This window comes from Mesoplodon mirus (assembly GCF_964341445.2).
Source record: "Mesoplodon mirus genome assembly, chromosome: 4".
Classification (NCBI taxonomy): domain Eukaryota; kingdom Metazoa; phylum Chordata; class Mammalia; order Artiodactyla; family Ziphiidae; genus Mesoplodon; species Mesoplodon mirus.
The window spans coordinates 112,746,894-112,770,022 of NC_138979.1; the positions used below are offsets into that span (position 1 = coordinate 112,746,894).

Below are 23,129 nucleotides of genomic sequence, written 5' to 3' on the forward strand. Positions count from 1 at the left end.
ACTCAAAGAAACTGTGGCTTCCTCTTTGAAAAACCTTAAAATAGTTTCTCCAAGTCAATTCTCATAGCAACATTGGGTTTAGCCATACGTATTATATACCCCTCCCTCCCCTACTCTGTAGACGTGTAAGCGGAAGAGAGAAGCAGCTCGCATGTGCAAACGCTCCTGGATTTGGAGGCGAGCGCAGGAAGTGTGGAAAAGAAAGGCCCAGGCCAGAGCTCCGAGGCCCGCCCTTCTCCCTGGCTCGCAGTTGCACGATCAGAATTGTATGTTCCACCACCTCAGCCCTTAGTTCTCGGATGCCCGGGTGTCCGCTCCCACTTTAGACACACATCATGCCAGGAAGGCCCCGGGCAGCGCACTACGTGAAGAGAACAGCCCGGGGGCGAGCAGACAGCCACGGTCCGGGGCGGCCTCGGGATGCACAGGCTCTAGGTGCGCCGGTGAAGAGCCCACTGGCTGGTCCTGCTTGGAAACCCGTACCTGAAGCAAGAGAATCCAGCTCTAGAGGGGTTGACCGCAGAACCGCAGATGTAGGACTTTCTCCTAAGCTGGCTGCTACGTGGTGTCCATGCACCGGCAACTAATGGGCCATTATGCACGAACCTCTGCTTATCAATGTCCTCAATATAGAATAGTAGGCCCACCTTTTTCTGTGCTTCCTTCGATAGCTCAGCTGGTAGAGCGGAAGACTGTAGTATGCGAACAATACGGTTATCCTTAAGGCGCTGGTTCAGTTCCGGCTCGAAGGAAGAGTTGGTGTTTTGGGGGTTGCAACCACCCAACGAACGAGCCGCTGCTCTCCTGTTTCTTACGTCGTTTTCTCTCTTCTGGAGTCATTTTCTCCAGACCTTACCCCGTCCCAAAGATAAACTTACCATGGTTGTATGAACTTCGAGAATCACCACTTGAAAAGTTGGACTTGTTGGGCACGGTTCTCAGTAAAAAAGGGAGTGTGCACTAACTCTTCCGACCAACTAAGGAAGTTCTGGGTTTGATGCTCTAGCTGAGCTTAGGTTGCTGCCTGAAGTCCAAAGTTTGGAGATTCCAAGACCACTCGTTGGTACAGAATATATATATATATATATATATATATATATATGTATATATATACATATATATGGGACTCTTAATTTGCGGGACAAACCCCTGAGACCTTCATTCACTCTATACACATACATTCATTCAGGGGGAGGCCCTTTTAATTTATTCAGCTGTTTATAGATTTTTATAGTTCCACAAAAAACATTTTGAGCTGGAGCAGGAAGGAGGAACAGGATTTGACGTGAATTGGGATGAGACTGGGAGAGAGAATTCCAGACTGAGGAAACAATTTAAGCAGAGGTGGAGAGATGGAACATTTGATTCTCATTCTGGGAAACTGAAGGGATCTGGACTTTACGAACACGCCCCAGACTGGTTCACCTCCAACAGATCAAAATACTGGCTCCCCGTATGTTGATGCCCATCAGTCCTGCCCCTAGGATTTTATACTCGCGCGAAGCAGTAGCAGCCCGGCAGATACACATCCTGTGCGTCTGTCCTGGGGCTCAGGACCCTACAGTGTTGCAGTCGACCCCAGCTCGGGCCCTCAAGCTCCAGCTCGGTTCTTTCCAGGCTCCCTCCAGGCTGGAGCTCAAGGCTAGACTCCTCCCGGCGGGGCTTGCGGGAGCACAGACAGGTGGCCTGACGTCTGAAAATCTGCCTCTTCTCACCCCATCCGGCGTCTGGAGGCGTCCAGGACAAGGATCGAGGAGAATTAGCGAGGCTAGAGTCAGACGTGAGACTTCTTGAAGACGGAAGAGCTAAGCAAAGCGAAAGGTACATGTCACAACAGAAGATAAAACTTCGGAGCAGCCTGGCAGCCAGTTGCTGACGGAGAAGTAAGATTGAGAGGAAAATTAAAGAAAGAACTGTCAGCGTGGCTCGTTGGTCTAGGGGTATGATTCTCGCTTTGGGTGCGAGAGGTCCCGGGTTCAAATCCCGGACGAGCCCGAGTGATTGCAACTTTTTCTTTCCCCCTTCCAACCGCTGAAAAAAACCCAGTTCTATACAAACTTTCCAGCTTTCCGAACTGTTCTACAAAAGAGAACTGTTCTACAAAAAAAGTTTATCTGTGCGGGGCCAAACTGCCTGGCTTCCTGGACTCTCTCCAGAGGACGCCTGGGAGGCGCAGCCTCGCTCCCGGGAGCAGGGGCCAGGGTCCCGTCGTCTGCAGCCCCCGAAGGCCGTGAGCGTCGGGCTCGGATCTCCAGGCTCGCTCCCAGCCCAGGTGGGGACCCACCCCTCCGCCTGGGGCGGGGGCTGCTCTGATGCCTGCGTCGGAGGCGGGTCCTGGAGGAAGGCGCCTTCTCGGAGAAACCGAGCGGGGCCTCAACTATAAAAAGGCTCGCACCCCGACGCTCCTCTCCTCTTTGCCTTTCTACCGGCTCCCCATCGTCCTCACAGGGAGGAAGAAGCGGGTGAGAAGCAAACACTTCTCTTTCCACCGTTCTACCTGCTTCTGCAGACTTGTTCTGAGGCCGAGGTGGGTTCACACTCCTCCTCCTCCAGCTCCTTTTCCTCCATCTCCCCCCCACCCCCGCCTCCTTTTTAGTAGTTTCATCAGGGGCGTCGAGGTCGCGGAAGTCGCCTCTTAGCGGAGGCGGTGTGGGGCTCGGTGGGGAGGCGTTTGCGGCACCGGACTGGAGGAGCTGAGGAATGGGAAGGAAGGTAAAAGTCCAGTTCTTGTAGAGTCAGAGATTCCCCATTCCTACTCCGATAATTATTTTCCGCAGCTGAGTGGAGATGCCAGCGTGAAATGCCTGTTGCCTCGAACGTAGGCTCTAAGGGGGACCCCAGAATTGGTGAACCGAAGGAAATACGGGGAGGCCTACACTTCCTCAAAACTAAGGATTCTTTTGCTTGGTACCCAGGATGATCGCCAGATTTATGAAAGAGGTCTTGTCCAGTTTTTGCGACCGTAACTGACATGTGGGAGCTCGTGTTTTCGTTTTCTGTTTACTCCTCTGTCTCCTCACCCTTAACCCACCTTCAGCCAGAGTTGAGAAGTTCTTTGTGACATTGCCACCAACCTCTTCTCTAAGCTTTCTTAGTGGAACCTTGGGATCCTCAGCTTTCTTACTCTGTGACAGCACATCAAATGGTAACAACACAGGGCTTATTTAGGCAGGATGATAAAAACAGTTTTCAGCAGCATTCTGGGGCCTGGGGAAATCTCAAGTGAGCTGTAGAGGAGCAGAATTTGCCACCCCAAAATATCTCTGTAGCATATTATTTTAACCTGGTTATTTCCTAAGAAACAGCAGACAAGGGGAAAATCCTGAAAGCCTAGTAGGAGTTAACTTTTTGTAATAAGAAACATTTACATTTATAAGGGAAATCTCCATTTGTAAGAGTGTCTCCCTCGCTGTACCTGGAAGAGGATGACCAAATACCTGCAAATTCTTGCCTGCTGGATAAGGCAAGGACTTAAGTTTGCATCACTACCCTACTTTTGTTTACTGCGCTTTTCCTGGTACCCTAACATAACTGACTCTCCCCACGCTCAACATCCTTTTTTGCCTTGAGGGGAGGATGGTATTTAAAGAGAGGGCTTCTGCCATTTTGGCGAGTTACTCAGTTTTCCTGGGTCTCTCTAATGTGTCCATGATTTTAAACATCTGTTTGATTTTCTCCTGTTAATCTGTCTCATGTCAATTTGATTCTTAGACCAGCCAGAAGAACCTGGAAGGGTGGAAGAAAATGTCCTCTTCCCCAACAGAGCCAAGACCTTTCCTGTGTTATTGGAACCTCACAATTAAGTCATAAATGTAATCACTAGAGACCCAAGTGACATAATTATCTGAATAGCACATGGCTAACTTCCCAGAAGCAGCCAGAGATATTCAAAGAGCCACTGAACTACACAGCTATTAACTAGTTAGTGCAGAAGGATAAGACACTTTATTTCAAGCAACTTTTTAACAGATAATGGGGGAGTAAAATATTTTGGGAATATATGGAAATATCCAAAGTAGTTTTCTCTTAAACAGCAACTTTTCATTTTCACCTTTAAAATTACCTTTGATTTCCTAGAAATTACTAGTGTGGACTATGAATGCTGTGTGGTACAGTGGGAAGCTTCTAGTCCCTGGAACTGCATGTATTCACTGGGCGATACATGTTCTTTTTTCGTTCCTGGTTCCTCATCTGTAAAATGAGGGGTTGATAGATAGTCTCTGAGGTCCCTCTTCTAATTCCGACTGTAGGATGTTGGTAACATGACTCTTATATGAAAGAAGGTACTCTAGTAATATGGAGAAAGACTATAGTTTGGCAAAGAGGCTGGGGAAAATCATTCTAGGAAAAGAAGAATGGCTCTGGCTATTGTTGAAAGAGCAGATGTGAGCTTATAAGCAGTCAAAACTAAGGGGTTTGCCGAGTTACTGTTGTAAGCATTTGCCAGTGTGATTCATAAATTAAAGTAGATGGCCAAGAAAGTGGACCACAGCAGGCCAGTGAAACCTCTCTTTAGTTTTTATTTAATCTTTATTTGAGCAAAGAACAATCTCTGTAAACAGCTATTCTCCAAACACATTGAAATACCTGGGAAAGAGCGAATGGGCACAGAACAAGAGTTTGTTGAAAATGGAATGTTTAATGTTTGTCTTTGTTTGGAAATATAGGTGGGTCAGCTGGACTTTGTCCCCATCCTCCCTCAATCAATAGTGTCCCCTACTTCCTGGAGGTAGAGGTGTGACCCTTATTTCCATGTGAGCTTCATCCTCTTTTTTTTTTTTTGCAGTACGCGGGCCTCTCACTGTTGTGGTGTCTCCCATTGTGGAGCACAGGCTCTGGACACGCAGGCTCAGCGGCCATGGCTCCCGGGCCCAGCCGCTCCGCGGCATGTGGGACCCTCCCAGGCCGGGGCACGAACCCGTGTCCCCTGCATCGGCAGGCAGACTCTCAACCACCGTGCCACCAGGGAAGTCCCACTTCGTCCTCTTTTAACCATTACTTCTGTTACTAAATAAGTTTCATGCTTATAGACCTAGAAAATTTTGAGTTATGAAGGAATTTAGAGATTAATCCCTTCCTGCCATCAGCTACTTTATAATTAGCCTAAAGGACAGAATTAAACATATGTACTGTGCATAAAGGGAAAAGTACATCAGCACTAAGGCCTTAGAAGGAGAACCCATGCTTCCTGTGTCCATGTGCAGGAAAGCTATTGGCTTGAAGGAGAGAGAGAAAAACATTTCAGGAAACGGGGAATGGCTTTAAGTTCAAGCTGTCAGAACATATGTGCATTTTTTTCAATTGGCAATTGCTTCACATCTATTAAAGTTACTGACAAAAAGATATAACATTCATTAATCATAGATTATAGGTAGCCCCTCAGTATCCAAGGGGGATTAGTTCCAGGACTCGCCAAGGGTACCAAAATCCGATGCTCAAGTCCCTTATATAAAATGGCATAGTATTTGTATATAATCTGTGCACATCCTCCCTATACTTTAAATCATCTTTAGATTACTTATAATGCCTAATACAATGTAAATACTATGCAACTAGTTGCTGGGGCACAGCAACTTAAAAATTTTGCTTTTTGGGGCTTCCCTGGTGGCGCAGTGGTTGAGAGTCCGCTTGCTGATGCAGGGGACACGGGTTCGTGCCCCGGTCCGCGAAGATCCCTCATGCCGCCAAGCGGCTGGGCTGGTGAGCCATGGCCGCTGAGCCTGCGCGTCCGGAGCCTGTGCTCCGCAATGGGAGAGGCCACAACAGTGAGAGGCCCGTGTATCGAAAAAAAAATTTTTTTTTTTGCTTTTTGGAAGTTCCTAGAATTTTTTTTCAAATATCTTCGATCCATAGTTGGTTGAATCCGAGGATGGGGAACCTGTGGATGTGGAGGGTTTAACTGTAGTTCCTCATTATAAGTATTTTGAGTAAGCACTTAGATGCATTTTAATGAAATAGTAAAACTTTCTTTTTTAATTTTTTCCAAAATCTTATATTCTGTGTCATCATAACCTCATTGTGCCAAGGTGAAAAGAAAAACAATTAGAATGAATGCAATCATTCACCATTCACCAGCTGGCTTTTGGCATTGTCAGCTCTATGGACAGGTTGTGAAATCTCCAAAGGTTGTTGAGTGAAATCCTAGAGGAAGAGAAAGGACTCGGCTGTGTTCAGAGGCTGAAGGCTGCCCGCCAGCACTACTGCATAACTCTAAAATCAGAGGCTGATCTGTTTGTGTGAGTTGGTGCTTGCACTGGTGTTTCAGGCCATAGGACTGTATGTGCTCGATTTTGGAGTGGAGTATCTAATCTCCACTTTTAGGCGATTTATCAGACTCGGGTGGGGTTATGTTGATCAAGTCATCTTGATCCCCACAGACTGTGGGAGTTGCCTGCTGCTTCCTGGTCCAGGACTGCTGAGGCAATCAGGGTGTCAGCAATGGGTATGGCAGCCTTCTCCGCAACAAGTGACTGGTTTGATAACTCTTTTTTTTTTTTTTTTTTTTGCCACATGAAGCACCATGTAAGATCTTATTTCCCCAACCAGGGATGGAACCCTCGCCCCCTGCATTGGAAAGAGGAGTCTTAACCACTGGACTGCCAGGGGAGTCCTGATAACTTTTTTAAAAATCATATTATTTGTATTAATAAATCTGAACTCATTACTAAAAGAAAAAGATCTTCAGATTGAATCACAAAGCAAAACCCAGTTGTGTGGTTTGTAACGGCTGATAACTTTTTAAAACTCAATTCTTCATTTTGTGTTTAAAAAGTGATGTGTGATTAATTTACAGTAGGTGCCCCTCTCAAACAGTGTGTTTGCCCATAAAAGGAAAGTGAGTGTTTGGGCACGTTGTTAGAGCCAGTAGAGCCCCACATCCCGCTACTGCTCTTTGCTCTGTTAAAAACCAAGATTCAACCGAGTAAGTTTGAAGACCTCATGGACTTTGTTGAACGACTCACGAATGGGACAGCATCTCATCTAGTAGATAAAGAGGTGCTCCGAGGAGCTCTTCAATGGAAGGCTTTTATAGTCAGAAGCTGTATGAGGCAAGAAAGTTATTAGCAAAAGAAAAAGAAGGGTTGTTTCAGTCAAGGGCCCCTGCTGTTTGATTTCAGAGTTTCCTCGTAAGAAAAACTGGCTTACATAATACCCACCTCACACAGTCTTGGTGATGGTTAAATGTAGTCATGTATATGAGCGCTTCATAGAGTGAAAGGTAACACTGATTATTATAATTATTATGATGATTTCAAGTGCATTTGTTTTACTGGTAGGCAGCCTGTCTTCAGTTGACACCTAAAATACAGTGAGACTGAAAACTTGGAGGTGTGTGGATGACAATAGAAGGTTGAGGATTTTTAAGAAGATAACAGTGTCCTAGATCCGACATCAGTGAAGGTGGGTGCTGAGGGTTTGTGAAATAGTTGGCCTCCTGCTGCTACCTGATATTTGAAACCATAGGATCTATAAGTGATCCTGATGACCTTCAGTCCACTTTCTATGCAGGCAACGAATGCACTTTGTGAGTGGATGCAATGTCAGTGTTGCATTGATGGTGGAGATAATCAATTTTACAACTGTGTTACAAGGAACAGAAGATTGAGTGCTCACAGTTAGTCATTTGTGGACAGGTAAAGAAGAAAGGAAAGAGAAGCCCAGGACATATGATAAGGATATTTCCGAGGGTTAGTAAGGGTTAGTAGCTGGGAGGTTGAGGTCAAAGGCAGGGTGCTAACAGCTGTCACATAACCTTCTCTGGAAGTGCTTTCCTGGTTCTGTGAAACCTACTTAGCACCCTTTCATGAAACCAAATTATGTGGGTAAACAGAAAGCACAGTGGAGCAGCATCCTGCTGAGAGACCCCATCTCACTCTGCAGGCTTCTTCTGAGGCAATTCTTAGAGCTGGCCCAAGAAACGACATCTTCTGGATCCAGATCATTGCATGGAAACAATGAAACCTCGGTCCTGTCCTGGGCAAAAGTAAGAACCACGATGTCAGGAAAAGCAACTTTGGGACAAGAGGCCATGTTTATCAAACTTTGCCTCTGGAACAAATCTATTCAGGTGGATTAATAGTTGGCCCGGTCATGCCCAGGGAAGAGGTGAATGACTCTCATTGTTTGTCCAAGAGCAGTGTCCTTGGTTTGCCTGTCTCTGCAGAATTGGGGATTTTTAGATCTAGTCTCCCTACCCTGTTCATCTGATCACTATATAATGAGAACCAAGAGGGGCCTCCAGGTTCGCACAGCTGGAACCCATCTCCAGAAACAAACAGCTGGAACCTCTCTTCAGTTGGAGGGAAACTTCCAGGTTTTTGTAAGATTCTTCCATCTAGGTAATCCGTTGTTTTATTTATTTACTTGTTTGTTTATATACTATTTTTAGCTGTCCATCCATTTCAGTGAAACTATTTCCCCCCTTTTAAAGTCTCTGGGCCCAAGCTCATGAATTAACAAGAAAATGAATTAGATTCCAAAGTTTAAAATGAAAACAGATTTCTTTGGGGGATATCCTATATCAGGGGTCCCCAATCCCTGGGCTGTGGACAGGTAGCGGTCCGAGGCCTGTTAGGAACTGGGCCGCAGAGCAGCAGGTGAGTGGCGGCCGCGCAAAGCTCCATCTGCCGCTCCCCATCGCTCGCCTTACCGCCTGAACCATTGCCCCACCCCCATCTGTGGAAAAATTGTCGTCCTCAAAACCGGTCCCTGGTGCCAAAAAGGTTGGGGACCACTGTCCTATATGTAGATAAAGGGAAATTAGTGTGATTAGGAGCAAGTGGAGGTTTAGGAGAGACTCCTAAACTGTGATAAAATCCCCAAAGATTTGGGAAAGCTGTTTGCTGAAGGGCATCCGGAACCCCCCTCACCGCCCCCTCCGCCATATAGGCATTGTATGTGGCTTAACAAGAAAAGAAAACAAAAAGTATATTTTTAGCTCTGTTTTCTTTTTCGATATTTATTTATTTGACTGCGCCGGGTCTTAGTTACGGCACATGAGATCTTCGATCTTCGTTGCAGCATGTAGGATCTTTCAGTTGCGGCCTTCAAACTTAGTTGGCATGTGGGATCTAATCTAGTTCCCTGACCAGGGATGGAACCTAGGTCCCCTGCTCTGGGAGCGCAGAGTCAGCCACTGGACCACCAGTGAAGTCCCAGCTCTGTTTTCTTATAACATTCCCTGATAATTTCTTTCCTTAAGAAAGTTTTGGGGGAATTCCCTAGTGGTCCAGTGGTTAGGACTCTGCGCTTTCACTGCGGAGGGCGTGGATTCAGTCCCTGGTCAGGGAACTAAGGTCCCACAGGCCGTGCAGTGCGGCCAAAAAAAAGAAAGTTTTGGGTGCTCTTTGAAAGCAAAGTGGGACACATCCCAAGATCAAAAGAAGGTACACTGACCATAGTTACTCATCATTAAAGGTCAAGGTAATTCCCTGGTGCATAAAGTTTGGTGGATCCCTTGAATACAAAATATTGCCTGTGGGGAGAGGAAGAGAATGTTAATTTTTATAAAGACCAAGGGATTGGTTTGAGACAGAGGATAAAGTTAGTCTAAAGAACATTTGGAACAAATTCCACTGACACTTATGTGCTTGGGTCTGGAAGGATATGTGTAAATGAGTCTGACCACCCTTGACCAAATGTGAGGCTCTGCACCGTTGGCCTAGGCAGATTCACTTCTGTACCACAAATAATCTCTTATTTGTTTTCTTCCAATTCCCTTTTACCTCTCTTTTTGGGAAATTGAGAATTGCATATATGCTCGTGGAAGGTATGAGTGGGGGGAGCGGATGTTAGATAGTGGTGGCCACTATCACCAGTGGTGTGTATTTGCTGGGATATGGTTTCTGGATGTCTCAGGGAGTCAAGATTACAATAAGCCTGAGCAAACTTTAGCTGAGTTGTTGTAGAATGAATGTGCAAATTTTGTAAGTCAGAAACAAAGATATTCCTTTACCTCCGCAGATTGGGACACGAGGACCTTCAACCTCCCAACAAACAAGTGGCTTTTTAGGGTGACAAGCCCTGAGGTAGGGTCAGTCCAGTGCCTTAACTAGAAGTGGTATGGGCTGGACTTACACACTGAGCCTTCAGGGATGATGCATACCAGTGAGATTGGGCTGCAGACCATCCTATCATCTCTTTCTTCCAGCTGGTGCCTTGTGCCACCAACTAAACTTATACAAACTTATCTTTACAATTCCATGGTCACTGGACTTTTGCTAGTGAAAGTAGAAAGGCTCTCTTATGCTTAAAGAAAACCAGGGAATTTCAAACTTTTAGAGCTAGCAACTCTCATTTTATAGATGAACAAATTTAGGCCTGGAGAAGAAAATGAAGTCATTCGTTTAAAAAAATTATTATTGAGAGTCTACTGTGAGGCAGGTAGTATGATACAAGGTGAATAATATGAGCCCTGCCCTCCTGTAGATTATGCACCAGTAGGAAACACTGAGAAGTAAACAGGTAATTGTTTGCTCAAGATCCCATGAATAATGGTTTGCGAACGGCACCCATGAAACCTGACGAGGTAAATCTTTATTTTGTGATATCCTTGTTGGCATATCCTGAGCTTTGTGACTTTTGCTTTGACACTGGTGAGCTGTCCTTGGGCTTAATATCTAAAGCATAGAGTGTTTGGACAGAAACTGTAGACAGGCCTGCCAGCTCACACCCCCTTGGGTGAACAGCAGTATCCCCTGTACAATACCGGCACCTCCTACAAGGACCCACTGTTTTCTCTACAGCGTGGGAGACAGCATTCCTATCCACCACTGCCACCTAATGACTCTTTTGGGTACTACCAGCTCAGGTTCTACTTCCAGATTTTTGGACTCTGGGATTCTGGCCTCTGTTCCCTGTGTGACCTTTAAGGACCCTTCCAACCTTGACAGCCTGCCATTCTACAATTGCCTGTGACATTAGAAGGCAATATTTGTCCATTGCAGAGCAAGAGACTTAACTGATTACAATTCAAGAAAACTTTGTCTTCCAAAAAACTAGAAAGAGAAAACACACCCAGGAGACTGAAAAGCACAATGTAAATGTAAAGAGCTTGGCGCATGGGGAGCATGGCAGCCCAGCAGCTGTGTCGGAGCAGCGGGCATGTGGGACTACTTATTATTCTTTTAGGTGTGACTCTTCCAATCATGTACCACTTTCTTGCTAACCTCCCAAGAACACACTTTTGCTGCTACTATTACAGATCATACTCTTATGTGCTTAATGGAAACCTTTTCAGTGACTATTTCTTTATTTCAGAATTGAGGAATGACCAAAGAATTTCTTAGTGTATAATTTGGTAATTATTTGGCAGTATTCCAAATTTGTCTACAGTTATGATAAAACAGACAAGGTAGTGAAATGCCCCATAAAAGTGATTCAAACTACCACGAGGGCATGACTCTCTCTCTCTCTGAGCCCTTCTGTGTGTCTATCCACATGTACTGTACTCTTTTTCCTCCTAATAAACACTTTACTTGCTTCACTAAAAAAAAAAAAAAAAAAAAAAAAAGGAAGAAAGAGAGGTCATTTCGCTCACCCTGTCACATGCCTTCACGTTTAACCAGCAGAACCCTGAATCCTCTTGTCTTTCTGGAGTCACAGTTGTACTCCCAGGGCTGGTTAGCATCGCTACAGGCTCAGTGCTACAACCCGTGGCCTCTTTAAGGGCTACAAAAATTTTTATTTTTTTTATTATTATTATTTTTTTTGCAGTACACGGGCCTTTCACTGTTGTGGCCTCTGCCATTGCGGAGCACAGGCTCCAGGCGCGCAGGCTCAGCGGCCATGGCTCACGGGCCCAACCGCTCCGCGGCATGTGGGATCTTCCCGGACCGGGGCACGAACCTGTGTCCCCTACATCGGCAGGCGGACTCTCAACCACTGCACCACCAGGGAAGCACTACAAAAGTATTTAATATGAAAATATGTTTATTGACTTACACACAAGAAAAGCACAATATAAAAAGTATTAATTTAATATCCATGACACTATACCATTTATTATTTTTTAAATAAATAAATAAATAAATAAATAAATTTATTTTTGGCTGTGTTGGGTCTTTGTTGATGCGCACAGGCTTTTCTATAGCTGTGGCGAGTGGAGGCTACTCTTCGTTGTACACGGGCTTCTCATGGCGGTGGCTTCTCTTGTTGTGGAGCACAGGCTGTAGGCACGTGGGCTTCAGTAGTTGTGGCACGTGGGCTCAGTAGTTGTGGCTCGCAGGCTCTAGAGCACAGGCTCAGTAGTTGTGGCCCACGGGCTTAGTTGCTCCGTGGCATATGGGATCTAACCCGTGTTCCCTGTGTTGGCAGGTGGATTCTTAACCACTGTGCCACCTGGGGAGTCCAAGACTTGGTGTGTCTTAATGGTCTTTGTGTTCCAGGACCTAGCACAGTGACTGGTACCCAGTAGGGGCTTATGTAGTGTTTGTTATTAAATTAGTTAATATGAATTAAAGAGTGTGAATGGATTTTGTAATGCTACAACTGATAGAAACGTAAATTTTCAGGGATAGGAAAGAGAGGTTGGGGCTAGAAGGTGTGTCCAGGAAACTTTTAAATAGACTTTCCAAAGGAATCGATTGACAAGACATATGAGACTAATGAGGAAAGGAAAAGAAAACGATATGCTTAGGTGACGGAGGATACCTGATTTATGATGCCCTGTCAGAGGGAAAGGTCCCTGTCCTTTTAGCCTAATTTGGCAATGCTATTCTGTGCCCCTACTGCATCTCCTTTTGCTCTTGGCAGGAGCCTTTGTTGAAAGAGATGATGATGGTCCTGAGCCCCCTGTTTTTCATCTTCATGCTGGATCTGGGTCTGACCCCACTGACCCTGGTTCAGGATGACCACAGATACAGACACTTCCTGTCCCAGCACTATGATCCCAAACCAAAGGGCCGGGATGACAGATACTGTGAAAGCATAATGAAGAGCCGAAACCTGACCAATCCCTGCAACGGCGTCAACACCTTTATTCATGGCAACAAGAATGACATCAAGGCCATCTGTGAAGATAAGAATGGAAAACCTTACAGAGGCAATCTCAGAATAAGCAAGTCTCCCTTTAAAGTCACCACTTGCAAGCATAAAGGAGGGTCCTCCCGGCCTCCATGCAAGTACAGAGCCACAAGAGGGTACAGAGTCATTGTTATTGGCTGTGAAAATGGCTGGCCCACCCACTTTGATGAGTCCTTTATCCCTCCAAGGCAGTAGCCTAGAGCTGGCTCTGCTCTTCTTTCCTTGCATTTCCCCCTTATACTGTAGCAACATTCATTGCTAGGAATCCAGAAAATGAGCTGCTGAGCTTTTGTTTTCTGTTTTACAATATGCTTAATAAATAAAAATGTCTCTGGGGCTTCCTTGGTGGTGCAGTGGTTAAGAATCCGCCTGCCAATGCAGGGGATACGGGTTCGTGCCCCGGTCTGGGAGGATCCCACATGCCACGGAGCGGCTGGGCCCGTGAGCCATGGCCGCTGAGCCTGCGCTCCTGGAGCCTGTGCTCCGCAACGGGAGAGGCCACAACAGTGAGAGGCCCGCGTACTGCAAAAAAAAAGAAAAAAAAAAAAAAAAAAAGTCTCTGAAAGCAGTAAGAATCAAAGTCTTCTCACTGATTCTTGGTCTATTGATCTTTCCCCATTTTCTCTATTCAGCTGTCCCCTGAGAGGGTTGGATGGGATAGAAATGCCTTTTCCCTTATCAGTCAGTTCCTTATCAGGCATTAAGGAGGTGGACTTTACCTTTCTGTGAAGGTAAGGATGTTAAATTCATCTTACAGAGATTGCTGGGAAAATTCCAGGGCTCAAGGCCACTAAGCAGAATTTTTAGGAGAAGCAAATTGTTTTGCTGTCACCTTTAATAAGCCAGTATTACTTTTACAAATGTTAAGCCTTAGGAAGAAGAGTTTAGAACTAAATACCAACAGATTAATTATACTCTCTCTCTCTTTCACACAGACACACACACACACGCACACACACACGCACACACACACATACATTTGTAATCCTGCATGAATACTAAAATCCATTCAGGGTAGCCACTCTTACCTTAAGCAGGAAGTAATTTGATATTGCTTTGAATGGAACACTGCCAGGATATTCTCATGGTTATTTTATATAAAGATCAAAAAATTGATTACTACATTATTTTCTCTTTAATCTTTTACTTTATCAACTGACGTCTGGCAACTCTGAGGTCTTGGGGAGGTCATAGAAAGATTCCAAGCTTATCCTTTATTCTTCTTCAACTTGATATGTTTTCAAGTAAATACAAACTTAGGTTAACAGTCTCTGTAAAATATGCTAATTAATCCACAGGTTCAGTGGTTAACTTCCTGTTACCTAATCTCATCAACAGATGCCTGGATATTTTATTTAGAAAGTAGTTAATAAATTAGTTATGCATCACTAGTTTTACCATCTTATGAATGACTATAGTGGTCACAGTATCCCCCATGGTGTGGCCTCCCCTGCTGCCTACATGCCCTGATATGGACCAAAAGCCCTGGTTCCTCAATACCTGGGTTATAGGCCAGTGTCCTGGTGCCACAGAGAGCCCACCCTCACTGAAAGTACTCAATTTATGGAGAAAAGGATGAAAAATTACTCAATTTATGGAGGAAAGGATGAAAGGTTATGGGTATACACTCAACACATGAATATATCTGCCTTGAATTCATCTATTTCAAAATTGAAAACATTGTCATTTCTTTCTGAAGTAGGGAGAAGGGTTTTCCAAACCTCCTTTATTAGAAAATTTGTCTTGGGACTTCCCTGGTGGTGCAGTGGTTAAGACTGCACCTGCCAATTCAGGGAACACGGATTCAATCTCTGGTCTGGGAAGATCCCGCATTCCTCGGAACAACGAAGCCCGTGTGCCACAACTACTGAGCCTTAGCTCTAGAGCCCACGAGGTGCAACTACTGAGCCTGCGTGCTGCAACTACTGAAGCCTGTGCACCTAGAGCCCGTGCTCCGTAACAAGAGAAGCCACCGCAATGAGAAGCCCACACACCGCAATGAAGAGTAGCCCCCCACTTACCGTAACTAGAGAAAGCCTGCGCGCAGCAATGAAGACTCAACACAGGGAAAAAAAAAGTTCTGGAAATGTATAGTGTTAAAAAAAGAAGGAAAGAAAGAAAATTTATCTTACTATAAAATCAAAAAACCCTTAGGAAGCGAGAAATTTCCAGAGTTTGGTAGACTATTTGGATTTTTTTTCTGGTTCTCCAACCAGGACTATCTCCCTAATATTAGGCAAAGAGGCTTCCAAACAGACTCTTGCCCATCACGGTCTTGATGGGGAAAGTCAAAGGCATGGACCATTATTACATTGATCACATCATAGTTGTGAAAACTCACATCTCCAAACATCTACTTAGAGCATTATTATTGCATACCCTGCCCTGGTGTTAGGACAAATGACACTTTCCCAGGAAATCATGTGGCAGTGGGATAGGGTTGTTCCTGACCTGCTGATGGAGCTAGCAGCTGAGTAGCCAACGCTAGTAGTTTTTGCTCTTGATCTTTTGTTCTCTCACAACCAAAGTTTGTTTAGAATGAAATATTGAGTCACAGGCAAATCATTTTATCTCAGGCCAATCATTTGAAGAATTGAAATCCTAATCCACTATGTTTTGTTGACTTTGCAAGGAAAAGAGAAGAAGAACCCCCAAATGTCAAGTCCTTTGAAGAATGGTGACATGAAAGAAAGAAAATTCCATGCACTTTGGAGAGGAAACATTTGTCTAGGGACATAGCATAAATTCTAGTAGCTGAGATATTTTGGCTTAAAAACAGCCTTCTAATCTCTTGGGAATACAGGTTCTCTACAAAATAAGAGAGAGGGTGTCAATAATATGTGCCATTCAGTTTAGTTGTTATTATATCAGATTGAGGGAAGAAAGGAAACCAAGAAAAATGGAAATTGTAAAAATGGCCATTGCTGACATTTACTGAACACTTAACCATAGGCTAGGCATTGTGATAAGCACTTTACATTGATCTTATCATTTATTCTTCACAACATTCCTAAGAAGTAGGTATTACTATTATGCTTATTCTACTTGTGAGGAAATATACTGAGAGAGGTTAAGTAATTTCCCCAAGGTCACACAGTTAGGGTGGCAGAACTAGGTCTTTGGGATCACAGTATCAAAAGAAGTTCTTACTGAGATTTGATGTGTGCGGTCGAGAAAGCCTTTGGGGCAAACTCTAAACAAAAGTATGTGTTGGGAGGATTTGGGGATCATTTTATTTTCTGTTGTAGGTAGAACCTTGAGATGTGCCCATTGATGTCTACATTGGACTTCTGTTCATAATGTTTTTCCATGTCTCGTTAAATCAGTTGGTTACTGTGGCTGAGGTCATGGGTTTGCTCTTGTATGAATAGTTGAATCTACTCTATAGCTAGTCATCTTGCTAAACCATGTTGTTGGTCACAAAGAAGCAGGATGAGAGAAAGTAGACAGAACTGTGCAAAATTGGATTTGGGAAAAGCAACCCAAAGTACATTGCTGTGATGAAGCTCTTACCCAAGTACCAAGTGTATCTTCAGAAGTTGTATCCAGTGGTCCTGGGGTTGAGGGGTAAATCAAACATCGTTTCTTCCTGCCATCCTGCTTCCCACAACTCCTTCACTTCCCTCACTTCCCAACTCCATATCGCATAGCTGCGGCATCAGACACAGGAATATGACATAGAGCTTCGTATCTTTCTGTGCACAGGCAAAAGGTGGTTGTGAACTTAGAAGCTGGCATTTAAAAGAATAATAGTTATGTTTGATCCTAATCATTATCGTTAAGGATAGGCTGTAGGTGGAATCAAGTGCAGGTCCCTCGTCAGCCGTTTAATCACTCACACGGTGTGATCCACCATCATGAGGCAGCCTCTTTGAAACAAATGACAGTAGTAACCATATATATCAAACTAGGAGTTCAGCTGGGGCTAACCCTTGGACTGCATGTGTAGAAAATGGACCTGTCTGACGCTCCAAAAATTGTCCTTCCTGCTTTGGGTTGCTCACTTCCTGTTGAATCAGGGATGATTTTGCCTGACCCTTGGTTTCTCTCTAGGCATCTCCAAGGTAGTGATGGCTCTCCAGAGGACCCATGCATTACTTCTGTTCTTGCTGCTGACCCTGCTGGGGCTGGGGCTGGTACAGCCCTCCTATGGCCAGGATCGCATGTACCAACGATTCCTGAGGCAACATGTGGACCCTGATGTGACAGGAGGCAATGATGGCTACTGCAACTTGGTGATGCAAAGACGGAAGATGACTTCACATCAGTGCAAGCGCTTCAACACTTTCATTCATGAAGACCTTTGGAGCATTCATAGTATCTGCAGAACCGCCAATATTCAGTGCAAGAATGGCCAGATGAACTGCCATGAGGGTGTAGTGAAGGTCACAGACTGCAGGGAGACAGGAAGTTCCAGGGCTCCCAATTGCAGATACCGGGCCAAGGCCAGAACCAGACGTGTTGTCATTGCCTGTGAAGGTAACCCAGAGGTGCCTGTGCACTTTGATAAATAGATGCCACCCAGCAGGAGTTATGGCCCAGCTGCTGACCTTTAACTTACTCCTTAAATAACAATGAGTAATGCATTTGAGCTGTCCCAGGCTCCGTCTCCACTGCTTATTTCTTTCCTTCCTTTTTTTTTTTGTTCATTATATAACCAATTCTGTTAAATACATTGCATGAAAGAGAAAGATGAGACATAAACTTATAATGAATCTGAGCTTTTCTGTAATAAGCTTCCTTCTATAATATTGGTCAGCTTTGCTCTCTCTAATCTTATCCTCTGGAATTTAGTCATTACTTAGCACTTCAAGAATTTCAAGGTGCTTTCATCTAAGTTATCTCATTCTAATACCATAGCACCCTTGGGATGCTGCTGCTAGTGCTTCAATATACAAAAGCCCAAAGTTAAGAGATTTGCTAAGACCAAAATGTTAGTAGAAAAGCTGAGACAAAAGTCTAGTTTACACGGTTACTAATCCAGGGCTTTTTCCACTTCATCACAAGGAGTGTTTTGAAAATATCTGGTTTCTGTTATTCCCAAATGTCAGCTGTTGGGGGAAGCATTAAAAATTTGGAAATAGACACTGGCAACATGAGAGATCTATCTGTATAATGTGGCAACCTTGCTGTGTTTGGATCTAATAAGATCAAGAAATGATACAAGGGATTTTCTTTTCCTCTTCCCAAACTTTTGAGTCGCCCTAGTAAGTCAGAGTATTAAAATGTACTAGATCATTAAGACTCTTCCTGACTGAAAGATTTTTCAAGTCTTCCTTATAATAAAGGAAATAAGATACCTTCAATTCCAGGTATTTGAGAAGACTATGGTCTTGTGTGTGAGATTTTTTTCCCCTCCTATCCTCTTTTAATTCTTCTCTAGTTTATAAACATGCGCACACTTTAATATCCTCATAAACTCTGGCTCAAGACTAAAGCTCATCAGATCAATGACCATGACACAAAAAACTTTGTCTCATTTGCTCCAGAGAGAATGATTCCTCTCAAGACAATTCTCATACCCCTTCCTTCTCCCTTTAAATATTTAGGAGCAAATTGGTGGACAGAGATGTATAAAGACATTAACTGCTAAAGAAGGAAAGTGTGTGTGTGTGTGTGTGTGTGTGAGAGAGAGAGAGAGAGAGAGAGAGAAAGGGCTGAACTGAAAGCATTTGAATTATAGCAGACATATATTATTTATATTTAAGATGTACAACTTCATTTGGTATACATATACATTCTGAGATAATCACTATAATCAAGCTAACAAACATATCTGTCATTTCACATGGTTACCCTTACGTGTGTGTGTATGATCCGAATCCATAGGATTTACCCTGTTAGCACATTTTAAGTATACAGTACTGTATTGCCACCTGTTAAAAAACTTAGGGGTTCAGAAGAGGCCTCCCCAAGATGTGCTACTTTGGCATGTGGATTATTTTGAGCTAATGGCAGTGGAGACCCTGTTAACTCAAGAGAAACTACTGCCCCTCACTTAAGTTACTAGAAGAATTTAAACTGGGGATTTTTCCCAGAAAAAGAGTTATTAGCAGACATAAAATGGATCTCTTTCTTAGCTTGCCACTTCACACATGAGCCCTAGGAGTGTCTCCCTCCTGCCTCTACATTCCTTGAGTCACTACTTGATTTAGGTCTTCAGTAGATAACACTAAGTTGCTGGGAAGGGCTCGAGATGTATGGGCACATGATGGCCATCTTATCTTTTCTTAGGGTCATCTCTCAAGTCCTCCATACCCAGATGCCCAGAATTCCTGCCTTTTTACCTCCCCTCTTCACCCAAAGAACTAGAGTAGTTGGATTTACAGCGTCCCTTGAGACAATCCCCGTCTAGACTATCAGCACATGATTCCCCGTTATTCAAGGAATACTTGACGAGTTTCTGTAAACACCAACATATCCGCATCTAATCCTGATGACATATTTCCCATTCAAAGAGAAGAAACAGGATGGCATTGCTACTAACATGCTTTGAAGACAAGTTCTGGGTATAAACTAAACATTCTGCCTATAGGACAGGAAAAAGAATTTTCCCTCTATCCTTCTAGGTTCTGAGACCTGGCTGAGATCCCCCTGTAATAAGAGATAGATTAACAAGAGAAAATGTTGACCTAAAACAAACAGACTGCCAGTTATTTCTCCAGCAAAAAATAGGTTTATCTGGGATCAGCAAAGAATTGCAATTTGAGGTCTACAACCATGGCGAGCCACATGCAAGTCTCCAGCAAAAATGGAGAGGAGAATTTTATAGAGGGGAAAAGGAAGTTGGGAGGGCTATGGTAAACCAAGAGAGCATGGCTTTTTGTTGGCTGAGTTGTGACAGTCTCTTAATGTCTGGGTAGGAAAGAAGAGGAAATCTTTCTTCTTCCTGTTGGCTCTGCTATCCTCATAGAGCATGAGAGCTCCCCTTCTGGTCTCCTGACTCTACTTAATTGAGATTTCTATTTATTATTATTTTTTTTTTTTACAAAAAACAAACAGAAGCCTAACAAAATGTATATTTCCTGTATGCTTGGGAGATACCCAAGAAAGCTGACTAAAACTCCCCCCAGTGGCCCAAGCTGATACCTCAAATACCATTTCAGCTAAAGACAAAAGAGGATGTTGGGGATAGTATTATGGGAAGGAAGGCAATTCACCAGAAGTTGAAAGGAGCAAATGGTGGTAAACAAATATTTGTTGAGCCTTGCAGAGACAGTGGGACAGAGAGAAATTTTAACAAACAGACTTTGCTAGTTTCCTCCCTGTCTACACACCTAGTTCATATTATACTATAATTATCGATGGTGTAACTATCTTCCTGGAACAAGTCCCCTACCTACATTCTGTCGACTGAAAAAAATGCACAACCTAAAAGATGAGAATTATGTTTTATTTGGTGGACTTACTGAGGACCTAAGTTTGGGACACAGCCTCTCAGATAGCTTTGAGGGGCTGTTTTGAAGAGGTTAGGGAGGAGCCAGGATATATAGGAGTTTTAAAAAAAAAACAAACAAACAGGTAGTTGGAACATCAAAAGATTACTGTTAATTAAAGAAAAACCAGGCATCTTAAGTTTAATGAATTTAGCACTTTTCTATGTATAAGAAGATGCAAGAGTCTGGGCTCATTGAAATCTTTCCTTTGAGATGCACCTTGGCTATCTAGGGCCAGTATCCTATTTATCTCCATCCTGAGTTCCCCTCAGGGGGCACCGTTCTGGGTGGCTGCAGTGGTTGCTGGCCTGATGGCTTCAATATCCTTTGTTTACTGAAATGGCAGGTGATATTCTTTGTCCATAATTCTTTTAGGTAGTTAGAGGGGAGGTCAATGGTTCTTCCTGAGTCTTGTATGCCATGATTGTTTTCAGCTCAAAATAATCCACGTGCCAAAGTGACACACTTTAGGGAGGCAAATGTTGCTCCCCTCAGAGGCATATTTTGGGGTGGCATATTCTGCTACCCTTTATGGCGTTCTGATAACAAGGTGGCCCAGTGAGAAATTCAACCAAGGAGGCTTAGCTAGGAACAGCCCTTGAAGAAATATGTTGATAGAAAACACATTCAAGGATCTCACTTTATCTGCAAACTGTGCCTTTGACAAGATACTTTTCACCTCTCAATGTAAGTCCCACAGTTTACAACTCCAGATGTGGTTTTCCTCACTGAAGTTCCCATGGAACATAGCCATCCAGGGAATTTCCCCTAGAAGTTTGTTGGGAAATGAGTTTAGGAGCCAGATCTCTGGTTGTCTCCTGATAACTCTAGATAACCCCTCTCTGGTGTTACCCAAGGCCTTGTAATTCCTTTATGCCCACAAGTCAGTCTTTGGTGTTTGACACCTTTGCTCCAGGCTATTCTCACAGTGAGCCCAAGTATTCTAGATGAGAAGCTATAGGAACTGGTTCTCTTAGTGAGGCTGTCCCTCACCCCCACCCCACTGCCAATCAGTTGGAACACCGTACCTCCCACTGCTATTCCTTCCTTCCTTCACTGCTGCAGACTTCCTGGTTCTAAGAAAAGGGGAAAGACACAGAATCTCTGCCCTTCAGATCCATAAACTTATCCGTAATACAAACAGTGACAGGAGTGTTGGATCTAAATAGGGTGAGTTACGTTTGGAAGCGTTGGTGCTGAGGATGCTTAGAGGGAAAGGCCCAGGAACACTGGAAGGGGCTTGATTGGACTTCTAGATGGTGGAATTAAGAATAGACAGTGACCCAACTTGTAAGAACCAAAGACCTGGATTCAAATCAGCGTTAATCTCACTGATACAGTTCTTGGAGCCTCTCTCCACTCTTCCACCCCTCCCCACTTCCTCTCCACTTCCTCCCCAATCTTCCTGAGCATAATACCATTGTCCCTTGGTATCCATGGGGGGCGAATTGGTCCAGGACCCCCCCATGCCCAGGATACCAAAATCCAAGCTTGCTCAAGTCCCTTATATAAAATGGCATACGTAGTATTTGCATCTAACATACGCACATGCTCCTATATACTTTAATCATCTCTACATTACTTTTAATACCTAATACAATGTAAATTTTATGTATATAGCTGTAAATACAATGTAAATGCTATGTAAATAGTTGCCAGCACACAGCAAATTCAAGTTTACTTTTTAGAACTTTCTGGATTTTTTTCGGGGAGGGGACTACTTTTAATCCATGGTGTGGTTGGTTGAATTCCTGGGTGCAGAACAAATAGGTACAGAGGGCCAACTGGACATTGAAGCAGCTTGAATCCTGGTCTTCTCTTCATCCTATTTAGGCTTTTGAGCCAGGGGTAGGGTGCCACAAATGAGAACGTGCCTACCCCTCGTGCTCTGTTTGATGGAGTACTTGACATTCTCAGATATGCTCTCAGTACACGTATCTCATTAGCCTCTTACAGGTTTGTGAGGGAGTTATTATTAAGCCCATCTGAGGACATCACATTCAGAGAGTTGAGAATCAGGTTAGAAATTCCACAGGGCCAGGGCTTCCCTGGTGGCGCGGTGGTTGGGGGTCTGCCTGCTGATGCAGGGGACGCAGGTTCGTGCCCCGGTCCGGGAGGATCCCACATGCCGTGGAGCGGCTGGGCCTGTGAGCCATGGCCGCTGAGCCTGCGTGTTTGGAGCCTGTGCTCCACAACGGGAGAGGCCACAGCAGTGAGAGGCCTGCGTACCACAGAGAGGAAAAAAAAAAAAAAAAAAAGAAATTCCACAGGGCCAGGTATACTCCTCATGGTAAATGACGACAGAGAGCTAGTTTAAAGGGAAGACTTTTTCAAGCAACTCTCTGCTCTAATTTTGACCAGAGTGGCTCTTGTGAGGGCAGTTTCAATTTTGGTACTTGATTGATTAGAACAATATTTCAAAACTGGAGTTCCTTTATGATGACATTCTTAACAATAAATCAAGATCGTTTATAATGATGATAATTAGGGAAATGGCCTCTGAGAAAGGTTGTGGGTAGTCACAAGTGATAACATGTTTCACACAGGCTTCGGGGAAGTGTTATAAAGAAGTCAAGATCCTGGTAAGCACCATCTTGCAGAGTCAGCGTAGTTGCAGCCTCAGATTTCAAGGAACCAAAGCCTTCCTGCTTCAAAAATATCTCCCAAGTC

General features: G+C 44.1%; 2 protein-coding genes across 6 annotated transcripts; both read left to right on the forward strand.

Moving 5' to 3' along the window:
- Window positions 1-1,331: 1,331 nt before the first annotated feature.
- Window positions 1,332-13,354, forward strand: ANG (angiogenin). Of its 3 annotated transcripts, XM_082618140.1 has the most exons (3): window positions 1,332-2,527; window positions 7,882-7,984; window positions 12,754-13,354. In XM_082618140.1, exons 1-3 carry the CDS (start codon window positions 2,313-2,315, stop codon window positions 13,216-13,218), a joined length of 783 nt encoding a protein of 260 aa, XP_082474266.1. In that variant the 5' UTR covers window positions 1,332-2,312; the 3' UTR covers window positions 13,219-13,354. The 3 variants fall into 3 exon arrangements, with proteins under 3 accessions (XP_082474266.1, XP_082474267.1, XP_082474268.1); XM_082618141.1 differs by lacking the exon at window positions 7,882-7,984 and having other exon boundaries at window positions 2,428-2,527; XM_082618142.1 differs by lacking the exons at window positions 1,332-2,527; window positions 7,882-7,984 and adding an exon at window positions 8,254-8,339.
- RNASE4 (ribonuclease A family member 4) lies at window positions 2,440-18,330 on the forward strand (the record flags this gene model as incomplete). Of its 3 annotated transcripts, none has more annotated exons than XM_082618144.1 (2): window positions 2,440-2,527; window positions 17,077-18,330. In XM_082618144.1, one exon carries the CDS (start codon window positions 17,094-17,096, stop codon window positions 17,535-17,537), a length of 444 nt encoding a protein of 147 aa, XP_082474270.1. In that variant the 3' UTR covers window positions 17,538-18,330. The 3 variants fall into 3 exon arrangements, with proteins under 3 accessions (XP_082474270.1, XP_082474271.1, XP_082474269.1); XM_082618145.1 differs by lacking the exon at window positions 2,440-2,527 and adding an exon at window positions 7,927-7,984; XM_082618143.1 differs by lacking the exon at window positions 2,440-2,527 and adding an exon at window positions 8,111-8,339.
- Between the last annotated feature and the right edge of the window lie 4,799 nt (window positions 18,331-23,129).